The sequence below is a fragment of the Cydia splendana genome, chromosome 2 (assembly GCF_910591565.1).
Source record: "Cydia splendana chromosome 2, ilCydSple1.2, whole genome shotgun sequence".
Lineage (NCBI taxonomy): Eukaryota > Metazoa > Arthropoda > Insecta > Lepidoptera > Tortricidae > Cydia > Cydia splendana.
This window is the reverse complement of record NC_085961.1, coordinates 13,405,080-13,418,204: the sequence shown is the minus strand read 5'-3', so window position 1 is coordinate 13,418,204 and position 13,125 is coordinate 13,405,080. Positions and strand designations below refer to the sequence as shown.

The 13,125-nt window shown below is 36.0% G+C and overlaps 1 protein-coding gene across 1 annotated transcript in view; it reads left to right on the top strand.

The window, feature by feature from the left end:
• LOC134800990 (endoplasmic reticulum metallopeptidase 1-like) overlaps window positions 1-13,125 on the top strand; it is a 38,117-nt gene that overhangs the window by 6,006 nt on the left and 18,986 nt on the right. Inside the window, exon 2 of the mRNA XM_063773490.1 lies at window positions 9,444-9,536. Within this exon, the coding sequence (XP_063629560.1) occupies window positions 9,444-9,536 (93 nt within the window). The remainder of the gene's footprint in view (window positions 1-9,443; window positions 9,537-13,125) is intronic.

Sequence of the window (13,125 nt, the reverse complement as noted above, 5' to 3'; positions counted from 1 at the left end):
ATATAAAGCTGGAAACTCGTATACACCTTCGTTATGACGTATTGAAGGTTCTCTTATAAGTCATGGCATATTGGCATATATCGTGTGCGCGTCGGAAGTTATTCCAGGTCAAAGGTCAACAAAAAACGGGTTTTTCGCGGATATCAAATTTTCTATAGCTTCAATATTGTTTACATGCAGGTAAGAATTGTAGGGCATTAAATTTGCGACGAGTTAGGTATCAAACATTTTTTCATGCGATTAGCCATTTTCAAGATATACGGCATAGAAGGCGCAGTGATCGGACATACGTACTATTAGTTGATTTGATAGTGAACGACACCTTGCATGTTGTGACTATGCGCTGAAACTTGGCACAGTTGATTCTTAGCTGGTCTTGAGTAGATTCTGTTCGGGAGCCATCGAGAGCCACGGCACATTTAGTGGGGGGAGGGGGGAAAAGCGACGCTGCCGCGCTTCAATTGAAGCATCATTTCTCTAAAGCTATATATATTAGGGCATTCATTCCCGGATAAATTAAGGACGGGGAATCTATTTTTGGAACAAAAACGATGCACTTTCTAACAAAAAAATAATAAGAATGAACTGAAAAGTACTTCAACTCGCTATTTTAACTACAGATAAAGAATTTGAATCAATTAGATTAAAAGACACGTGTGGCAAATTTTTTTCGCTCCCAGTTCCATACATTGGTTTCGAAAAAATTGCAACACGAGAGTTTTTTTTTAATTGAACTGGTTCAAAATTATTATCTGTAGTTGAAATAGCGAGTTGAAGTAGTTCACAGTATTTTTTTTAAGAAATAGGTTTCAGTACAGTAATTTTATCCATCTACGGTTCCCATCATCAGATCAGCTCGATATCAATACATTGTCATCGATTTCTTATAATGTATGGAAAATTTTAGCTCAATCTGAGACCATTAAGTAGCCGAGAAATGGTTGGCAAATATTGTAGCCAAGTTTCATAGTTACCTATGAATATCGGGAGTTAAATAAAAGCATATGAAAACATTTTCTTGTATTATTAGTACTTAAAATCTACCTCTTTCCTGTAGAAATACCTAAAGTTAAAGGCTATAAAGCTTAATTTGCTGATTAAACCTCAATAAAGGGTAAAACCCCTTTTTGTATTAAACTATGTTATAAAATCATTACATATACACACACAAGCTGTTAACTAATGTCCACAGGAGGGGCCACTTTTGTTTTAAAATCTATGTATGATCCATAAGTGTCATTTTAACGATTAAAAAACTTTATAGAACGTTTTATTCACACAGATTACCAGCTCGCCTTGCGTCATAGTGCGTTTTCCGTGCCGCTGCGCCTTCTATGCCGTATATCTTGAAAACGGCTAACCGCATGAAAAAATGTTTGATACCTAAACTCGTCGCAAATTTTATGCCCTACAATTCTTACCTACATGTAAACAACATTGGAGCTAAAGAAAATTTGATATCCGCGAAAAACCGATTTTTATGACCTTTGACCTGGAATAACTTCCGACGCGCACACGATATATGCCATGACTTTTAAGAGAACCTTTAATATGTCATAATGAAGGTGTATACGAGTTTCCAGCTTTATATCTCTCATTCCGAGGTGAAACCCTTAATTTAACTGGGCTAACAGTAAGACAGTAATATCGCGCTGCAATACTGCTGCCGACTGCGATATTACTGCCAACTGCATTACTGCCGCAATTTCGAAATCAATCACGTGTGATTTTAACCGCCATAGTAGTAAAAACGATTATCGATTAAATCAAAAAATATATAGTCACGTATTAAATTTCACCCATAATTAATTATGATTACCTACTAATAGGGTATTTGACTGTACTTAAGATAAATTATTTTACACCATGCAAGAAATAAAGCACCAGAAGATTAATAGAGAAAGGTAGATAGCAGTTATTTTTAGTGTCAATTTCTATTTTAAAACCCGATAACAACTATAAAGAGTAGGTAATTTGCTTGTGACGTCACATGCTAGTGTTTCATATAAATTCCATAGTAGCAAATCGTTTTGACAGTTCGAAAAAAGAAACTCATTTGACTAGTATAGGTAGTCAAACAAATACCCAATTATATTGAGCCACAAAAACCCAGCGCATTTTAACGGAACAACCTTTAACCTTGTCACTACTAACGCCATCTGTTAGAAAAAGAAATAACTAACATTAGTCCAACAGATGGCGTTAGTAGTAATACACATTATTTACCCTTTTATTTATTTTTTATGTTTATATAATGATATTTTTATGCTTGATAACACATCTAGACATGAATATAAATTACTACGTTAAATCTCAAACCTAACAGTGCGATAGTTTTTCCGTAAAGTGTACCACAAGAATGCATAGATTGTCGAATAGTGATAGGGCTCGCTTCGCTCGCCCTAATAATCGATTTGAAACTATGTACCTATTAAACAAGTTGAAAAATAACGCCGACATTTTGTAAATATGTAACTGATTTACAAAAAGTCGACTAGATGAGAGTTGGACTACACGCTATCTGTATAAGGTTCTCTAACTTCATATAATACAAAAATTGTGACTTATAAAATAGCCTCATACCTAATAATTAGCTAGAACACTTTAGGCTGGAGAGAAGGGCATTGTGGTGCAAAATGCGGCTGCGCATTGGTACCGGTGATTTATGAATATAATTTAGGACTTCGGAGAAAGTAAAGGGAATTTTGAAAAGAGTCACAAGAGTCAAGCAAGCTTCGGTAGCTCAGTTTGGTTAGATTGCAGCGGTGAATAAATAGGTCCTGAGCAGGGATGTTACGGAGCTCCGGTTCCGTTTCCGTTAAGGCGGAACTTCCGTTTGGTATTACACATCCGTTTCTGTTCCGGTTCCGTTATGTTTGAAACGGAAGTTATAACGGATGTCATACCAGTCATTCGCTGATCGCCCCGCTTGCCACGTGCTACGCTAATTTGTTGTTTGTTTGTATACTTACTTTGTTTTATTCGTGTTATTAAAATTAAAATCGTAGATGTCCTGTTGTGTACTGACTACTGACTGTGTGTAGTGTGTGTGGTGAATGTGAATGTAATGTGTAAAAAAACGCACAATGAAGCCGAAATCAAGTTCGCTTTGGAACTATTTTGATGAAGTTAGTGGGGACACGGCTATAAAGTGTAAACTTTGTCTGAAGGTTTATTCTAGAAAGGGGAAAACGACTACATCGTTAAAAAGTCAGGCTCCGATTCTGGTTCCGATTCCGTTTTCGGTTCCGTTTCCGTTTTCGGTTCCGTTAAACTAAATTGAAAACATCTGTTTCCGTTTTCGGTTCCGATAAAACCACATCCGTTACATCCCTGGTCCTGAGTTCGATTCTCACTCATGAGTCATGGTGATTTTTAACCGACTTCCAAATCTCAAAGAAGGTTATCAATTCGGTTGTATGTTTTTTTTTTATGTTTGTTACTCCACATCTCCGTCATTACTGGACCGATTTTGAAAATTCTTTTTTTGATTGTATGTATATGCATACAGATTGGTCCCGTTTTTGTCAAAACCCAGTTCTGATAATGGGATCCATGAGGAATCGAGGGAACTCAAATCTTAAAGGCATACATATAGTGATTTTGGGGGGTTTTTATCAACAAATCAAGCTTATACATCCAAAAAAGTGACATTTGATGAAGTGGCACTGCTGATGATGATCAGAACGGAACTCTTCAACGACGCATAGTTCACGTTTGGCGATTTGTCCTCTTCGTTATGTTTGTTAAGCAAGTTAAGTTTTTAAGCCACATTTTTGTCAAGCTCGAGTTCTGATGATGGGATCCATGAGGAATCGAGGGAACTCCTCAAATCTTAAAGGCATGCGTATAGAGATTTTTGTATTTACATCAGAAAATCAAGCATTTTCATTAAAAACTGTCGCATTTCATTAAGTGTAACTGCTGATGATGATCAGAACAGAACTCTTCAACGACGCATAGTTCACGTTTGGCGATTTTTCCTCTTCCTTATGTTTGTTAAGCAAGTTAAGTTTTTAAGCCACATTTTTGTCAAGCTCGAGTTCTGATGATGGGATCCATAAGCAATCGAGGGAATTCCTCAAATATTAAAGGCACACGTATAGATTTTTTTTGTATTTTTATCATAAAATCAAGCATTTACGTTAAAAACTGTCGCATTTGATGAAGTGGAACTGCTGATGATGACCAGAACAGAACTCTTCAACGACGCATAGTACACGTTTGGTGATTTCGAATTTCGATTTTGACTTGGACTGGAACCCGGACTCGGACCCAGAACCGGACTCGTACCCGGATCCGGTTCGGACCCGGACCCGGACCTGGACTCGGACCCGAATTCGGACCCGGACTCGGACCCGGACTCGGACCCGGACTGGACCCGGACTCGGACCCGGACTCGGACCCGGACCTTGACCCGGAAAACCACTATGATACCTTAACTAAATAAACCACTATGATTACCTACCATAAAATGTAGGTATAAAGTATGATGATGCCAATCTTACTAGCCCCTCCCGCTCAAACCCCCGTACACCGCACCGCATGCGCCGTTAAGTGGGTTAGGTTAGGTTTGAACTGCGATCCTCACAGAACCGAACTGCTATCAGAGAAGTGGGTTAGGTTAGGCTAGAACTACGACCCTTACAGAAGCGAAATGCTAGTAGAAAAGTGGGTGGTTTTACCTCCTTTTCTACATAGTGCACAATCTACAATAATCTTTCAGCGGCCAGCCGGCCACCATAGAAGTCGGTTTTTTTTTCTTAAAAATTATTTTAGCTAATTTATACCGACACCGTGTTTAAAGTTGTGTGTCCTGTTTTGACCTTTTAAGTATTTCATTTTGCACTTTAGATATTTCGGATTGTTAGTCGTAATCTTTAGGTTTAGACTTTAGGTACATCGCGATTTAGACAATCTGCTGAAGAAACGGAATTCTAATACCTATAAAAAAGACTTCCTACCAAATCATTACTAAATCCATAAAGAGGGGCCGTATTAAAGCTAGAAAATTAGAAGAACCTAAGGTGTTCAAAAAATATGTAATCAATGCCTCTATTATTAAGATGTTAAAGTGCAGGACCGATACCGTGCTTGACCCCTCATATATATCTGATAACGAATGTACCTATGTTTAGTTTTCTACAGAATTTTATACAATGGCAACAACATATTATAAACTCATCTGTTTGTTGGAAAGTTTCCGTCATCTTTTGCTTAGTTCACTCGGTCCCACAAGCCGAGTAGCCACAGGACTGGAATCTTGCCTAACAATCTAAAGGTGTTAGGCTGCCGTTCCACTGAGGTAGAGATGAGCGGAGATGAGGGGAATCAACCAATGCTATTGGTTGACAACTGGAAGACAACCTAAAAGTGCATCCAGAATTCCAGATTGCCCGAATGCGTAGAAAAACTAGAAAATGCGAGATTCACGCGCTACGCACGTGCATGTAAGCTTTAGATTGCGTGCTTAAGCCTGATATAGAATGGCGCGTGCAACTGCAAACCATGCACTATAGTAAACAGCGCGCATGCGTCCTTCGTCCGGGTCTGCGTCGCTTGCGCGTCGAAATAAGTATTAGACAGATAATAACAAACGCGCTTTCGACGAGTACCTACCTAATAATAAATATTATACATACCTACTTATCAAGGAATTCTTTACTCATTGTCATAATATGTTGCTGAGTAACATAAAATAAACAAAGGCCCTTCCTTATACCTAGAGGCGTGCCTGGGGTTTTGCGCATACCTATACTCATTTAATGCGGGTAAGAATTTCAGTGATTCATTTCACAAACATCTATATAGTCACAAAATATAATCTATATCATCAATTCAACATTCTACTTCTTAGAATAAGGCCTGATGACAGTAACAAAGAATCATGGAAGTAATGGTTTCAAAGAAACATAATATATGTTAATATGATTCTAAAAAATGGCCCAATCTCAGTATAAACTGAAGGATTATTAATATATTCAATAAAATAAAAGTACAAAATTTTCCAATCGGCCATTTTTACTGAAACACCATCAGAAGCTTCGAGCAACACCGGCTTCCGACACATATCAGAAGCGATCTAAAGTAGTGACGTCATCAATCCATGACATATTTCTTAGAGCAGCATAGACAACCTCATTTACCGTAATCCATACGTCCTTACCAAAGAGTTTGGAGGTTCAAAAAAATACTATTTCGCCACTAAACATTTATTACGTCCAAAAAATATTATTACACGATATAAAGTAAATATTTATTTGTTATTTTATAAATAAAATGCTAAATAATACGATACTTCACCAAAAAACTTTTTAAATTATTTGGCTGAATGGAACTATCATTGCCTGTCGTAACCAGAAAAAATGAAAAATGAAAAAGTAAAACCGGTGCTCGGTATTTTCACTAAAAATTTACATGTATCTAAATGATTAATCTTAAATTGCAACCGTGTGAGGGTTTTTGTATAAAATGAGTTATTGTGATTATTTTTTGTAATGTATTTATCACCCCTAATCATAATATATGCTGCTGAATTAACAATATCATTCGGGTTCAAGGCAAAATTCGTAACTGTAAGTATGTAAACAATATCTACCACACTCTACCACCATCTAATTTATGACGTCACAAATGGCGTGCGAGGCGTTTTCGCGCGTGGTTTACTAGCTACAATAAAATGCAATTATTTATGTTAAATCTTATGAGTATAGCTGAAATATTGTGTTTTTCGGAACCAATACAAGTGTACAGACAATATTAAAAGGGATTTCAAAATTTGTCATCAGGCCTATTGCCCACAATGCTAAATGTGAATTTACTCGAGCACTGCATTGGTTATACATAAATACCAAAGATACATTGATTGAGTAATAAGATGCGTAAAATCTAAGGTGGTGGAATACCACATTTCATTCCACCTGTCCAATTTCTTTGTCCAAAGTCAGTGCGTCTCACTCTCTCACTAAAGCAAAATGTGAGACGTATTACACATTGGACTTGCACAAAGAAATTGGATAATAGGTGGAATATCACCCTAAGACAAATTCGTGCTTCGAATTCCACAGGTAAACGAGATGGCGCTGGTCATCGTGGTATGGTCAGCTCCATACATTTTGCAGTAGGTAACTCGAGTTACTGCAAAATGTATGGAGCCATTATGGAGCTGTACAGCGCCAAGTAGAGAGGCACAGTCTAAGAAAAAAACATGTCCCTTAGTTTGACATCCAAAAGTCATTTTTAGGGTTCCGTACCCAAAGGGTAAAACGGGACCCTATTACTAAGACTTCGCTGTCCGTCCGTCCGTCCGTCCGTCTGTCACCAGGCTGTATCTCACGAACCGTGATAGCTAGACAGTTGAAATTTTCACAGATGATGTATTTCTGTTGCCGCTATAACAACAAATACTAAAAACAGAATAAAATAAAGATTTAAATGGGGCTCCCATACAACAAACGTGATTTTTGACCAAAGTTAAGCAACGTCGGGAGTGGTCAGTACTTGGATGGGTGACCGTTTTTTTTTTGCTTTTTTTTTTCGTTTTTTTTTTTGCATTATGGTACGGAACCCTTCGTGCGCGAGTCCGACTCGCACTTGCCCGGTTTTATTTTATTATTTTTAGCAGAGATATATATAACTCCGTATAAGATAAATAAAGTCTAAGAAAAAAACGTGCCTCGGAAATCAAGAAAAAGACATTCTCGAATAGATGGCGCCATACCTTTGGCATATTCTCGGCTAGATGGCGTTGACAACACCGTTTGATATTTAACAATTTTAACACATATCAGTGAAAGAACATGGGTCAGTATGGAACAATAAAAATTAAAAATCATTTATCCGTAAACATATTTTGATTAATTTATACATTTTCAATTTTATTTTAAGTTTTAATCGGTGTGTCGATAGATGGCAGTAAATGTACCGTGACTACAAAATTTACTTTGGCAATAGCCCTCTATACTATCTATTCTCTTTGTTTTTAGTTAACTCAGACTCAACAGTTATGTCAATGTCTATATAAAGTAGGAAATTCTTCACTAAATATTCAGCGCCATCTATTGAAAGGAAGTGGAGTTGTTTAAGCATCGAACGAAATGATTGGAACTAGAGTCTTATCAGTTATCAGCATTGGAAATCATTGTAATCTACAGGGTTCTGTTTTGTAGTTAAATAAACTTCTTTCAGGTCCTTATTATAAGGTACCTACTAATCTCATCTCATTTACCTATTCTAATTCTAATGTTCCTTCATCTGTATATTATACCAGTATTAATATCTTTAGTAAATAAATCTTATTCATTACTTATACATATAGTGATAATGTGACTTTTGACTTATTGCTATTCTACTCTACTTGATAACGGATGTCATATTTCTCAATGGAACTCATTGATTTTTATGATATCGTGTACGTAATCTGATTTAGGAAGTTCAAAGATAGTCAGTTAGTCAGTGGGCGTGAGCCGTTAAGACCGTACAAACGCTTATCGTAATAAAAATGGGCAAGGCGTATAAACATGTAAGATGATTTGTGATTTACCGCTAGTGTTTTAATCACTTATTAATTAAATTGCAATGTTACTAACGTTGGAACCATCACGTTTTATTAATACCTGTGGCCTTTGCAATTGATACAATTAATACTTTTATTACGTGAATTGAATTACCTGTTTTCTTTTGCTGTTTCCATATCTTTTGATTTAAAAAGCGTAAAATTATTCACATCAATGATACTTATGCATATGACAATAAAGTGTAAACTAGACTATAATCAAATCGTTAATGAATTCCTTAAGTGTTAATTAGTGTTGCATTGATCTGCAAATAATTATGGAATTAACTAGGATCATTCTTTTGAGTGCTATCTTATCCGCCACGGCTGATATGGGCGGTTTTTTATATGATACTCTGCGCCCATGTCAGTACAGCAATACATGAATGATTTAGTGTTTTATTGAACTGTTGCTTCTATTTTATTTGAGTCAACAATAAGAGGCAGCTCCTTATCTATCATAATACGATTTTGATTAGGTTTAATTCGGCTTGTTAACTTGTGTAGAGTCGTTGTTGTCGTTTATATATTGACTATGTCATTGACTTGTCGTTTATACGTCATAATTTCATAGAAGTTTGACGTTTAAAATAACACTTGCACTGCGTGAGCTATCAAAATCGCTGCAGACTTTTCTCGGTCTAACTCTATCAGAAAATTAACAATCTGCATGTCGAATAACGGCGTGGTACTACATGGCACTTTTTCCAGATATTTCATAACTGCGCTCGGCTCCAACGATTAATACTTTGTACCTAAATCTAATCATTGGGTTTCGTTTTACAGGAACTAATTTATAATCTGTTCACATCTCACCTCTTTCAAAACTGAACATAAATACAAGTGTTTGTCAACTATACTTCATAAATGACAAGATCGATTTTTGCAGAATCGTCCACATATTAACTATGAGGTTCCGGATCCGGAGGACCGCCAGGAGAAGCCATGGCAGCGGGTTAATAATACTCCATTCATTAATACGGTACCAACTGACCAATACCGCCCTAACACATTCTGTCCTGGTGAATGTATTTGTGTTTGTACTCTGTCGATGTACCAGACATTAAAACCCTATGTTACATCGGTAAATTACTCCATTTGAATGAGTAAGTAATGTAACGCAGGGTTGTATGCGTGTTCGGGCGAAATACAGTGATCAGTAGGCCAAGCACATGATTGGTGCGACAGAGTATCTCGCGGCGAGATAGACTACCCGTCATTTTCTAACAAAGTTAATAAATAAAAGAGGGACGGGTAGTCCATCTCGCCGCGAAATACTGTCGCGCCAATCATGTGCTAGCCCGGCAGGTGCCTGTCGTATTTTGGTTTTGTCGTGTTTTCTCCATGCATGATTCAAGAATGACCGGTATTATTAAACATTCAGTATGCTTGTTCATTCATTGCATGGCTTCATACGTATCGGTTTCATTAAATAAGGTCTAAGTACCTTCCATCTATCGCTTTTACCCAAAAGCCTAGTATTAGGTACCTACCTACTTTAGATTTGATCAACTCTCAATAGTCCTTACACCCCTGTAGGTGTAGGGGTCGCCTCTGCGTGCGTCCCATGAAAATGTTATTCATGTATGTAGGTATATGTATAGACTACATGTAGTGTTCACCATCATCCATCTGCTGCTATTCTTTAAAGAGTGATGTCTAGGACAATCACTCATCACAACAGAGCTCCCAGTCACTATAGGTGTCTAAAAAGGTCGTGTTCATTGGTTACATATCAGAATACCGAAAGTTGATTTACCTAATGTCAAATCACCTATGCTCGATTCACCTATTTTTTTAAACACCTAATGGTTTATTAACCTAAGCTCATAACACCTAATGAACGAATTACCTAATGCACGTTTCACCTATATTTTTTTTACCTAAGCTCAGAATACCTATGGTCGATCTACCTAAACTTGATACACCTAATGCTTGAAATACCTAAAACCGATTTACCTAATACATGAAACACCTAAAGCTGACATACCTAATGGACGATCCACCTAAAGCTGATATACTTAATGAACGATATACCTAAAGTTGATTTACCTAATGGATAAAATACCTAAAACTGTTATACCTAACGAACGAAATACCTAAAGTCGATATCCCTAAAGGACGGAATACCTAAAGTCGATATACCTAATCCACGTAATACCGAAAGTCGATATACCTAATGTACGATATCCCTAAAGTTGATTTACCTATTGAACGAAATACCTAAAGTTAATATGCCTAAAGCACGTAACACATAAAGTTGATATACCTATTAGGTACTGTTAACTGTAAAAATATGGGTGCACAAATCATCTCAAAAATATGTCCCATAGCTCTTATGTCAGCGAATCAAGAACTATGGGACATATTTTTGAATAAGTTGGCTACACCCATTGACGTAGAATATCTAAGGACGGGCTTTACGGGCACTAAAAATGGTACTAGTTCAGCGGTGTTACTCACGAATTCCAGCCAATCATGCAGTCTAACGCAACTAGTTGCGACCAATAGCGCGCGTAATGTGAACTCATCAACCAATCGCGCGCATGATGCGAACTCATCAACCAATCGCGTTGTAGCGGTTTCACACCGCTATACTGGCCCCTGTCATGCCTCATTATTATTGCCCGTAAAGCCAGTCAGTCCCTAGATATCTATGTCAATGGCTACACCGATATTTTTACTGTTGACTGTATGTAATGAACGAAATACCTAAAGTCCTAATAAAAAATCATTTACTGCAGATAATGTAAGTAAATATAGCATTAATAATAAAAATAAAAATAATATTATATATAATTAATAGATACCTATAATAAAATTATTAAATGATAAAATTCATACATTTATTGATTAAATTCAGATTAAAATCTCTAAAATAAAAAGCAAAATATAGTTTAAATCATATAATGTTTATGCGCAGTCGAAAATAAATTAGAATGTGAAACTTAAAACAGGCAGTAAGAAAAAACGCCTTTCTTTGACAGGCGTTTCGACAGCTATTCCGTTCCATTCAGACAACTTATTAAGAACGGTTTTTCAATATTCAATATTAAAAAAATAAACGTGTTATAATGATGAAGAGGTAAGTAATAAAATATGAAATATGTATATTTTCTTACATTAACAGTAGGTTTTTATGTTGATTACGACGTTTAAAGGAAACTAATATTAACACTCATCAATAAGTAGTCATGAATTGGACAAGTATAAATTAAAAAAAAATTGAAAAGCTCTAGTTCGCGAAAACCAACTTTATGCACGCTAAACAGCTACGTAAAGTAGCACTTTTTGAGCTGTATATAACTGTATTAACTGTATAATTGTATATAACTGTGTTTATTTTAATTACATGTAAACTTATTTTTTTATCGCGTTCTAAAAAAACTATGGCCTTCTACCCTGGAATTACCCTAACTACAACATTTATGGCCACAAGTTCAAACCCTTGATAAAGCAATAAACTATTAATAACAATTTTCTTTTTGCTGATGTTGTCTGAAATTTTTACATCACTTTATGAAAACATTTTCCTTAAAACTCCGGCATTCAATAATAGTCACACCTGATTGAAGATATTCGAGTTTATTATGGCCCAAATTTTGGAATGTAGGTACCTAAATTTATGGTACCTACAATAATGTAGGTACCCTACCTGTTTGAAGGTATTAGCTATAGGTATTTCGTTCGTTAAAACATATACCAGCCTTAGGTATTTCGTGCATTAGGTATATCGACTTTATGTGTTACGTGCGTTAGGTATATTAGCTCTAGGTATTTCGTTCAATAGGTAAATCAACTTTAGGCATATCGTCCATTAGGTATATCGACTTTCGGTATAACATGCATTAGGTATATCGATTTTAGGTATTCCGTCCTTTAGGAATATCGATTTTAGGTATTTCGTTAGTTAGGTATAACAGTTTTAGGTATTTTATCCATTAGGTAAAACAACTTTAAGTATATCGTTCATTAGGTATATCAGCTTTAGGTGGATCGTCCATTAGGTATGTCAGCTTTAGGTGTTTCATGCATTAGGTATAATAGCTTTAGGTAAAACGTGCGTTAGGTAAAATGTGCATTAGGTAAAACGTTAATTAGGTGTTTCATCCATTAGGTTAATTGAGTTTAGGTATTATAAACTTAGGTCATTCAATGTTTAGGTAAAATGATCGTTAGGTAATTAAAAAATAGGTGAATCGAGCATAGGTGATTCGACATTAGGTAAATGAATTTTCGGTATTCTGATATGTAACCTGTTCATTGAATGATATTATTTCAATATCTATATTATTTGTCTCGTATGCGTAAAATATGTGACTCTTGACTACTCTACAAGCATTTTACACATTTAACTTCTTTTCTAGATTTTAGGTAGCTACTTGTTTAAATTTTTACCGTTTAGCTCCGGTGCTAAAAATATGCCAAAGTGCATATCAACGTTGGTATAACCTGATAAGGTGTAAATGTGAAAATTTAATATGGCGTAAAAATACCTTATTAGGTAGGTACTTATTAGCATGTTTATGACTTTTGCACGAAATGACGTCGGTGAAGTTATAAGTATATAG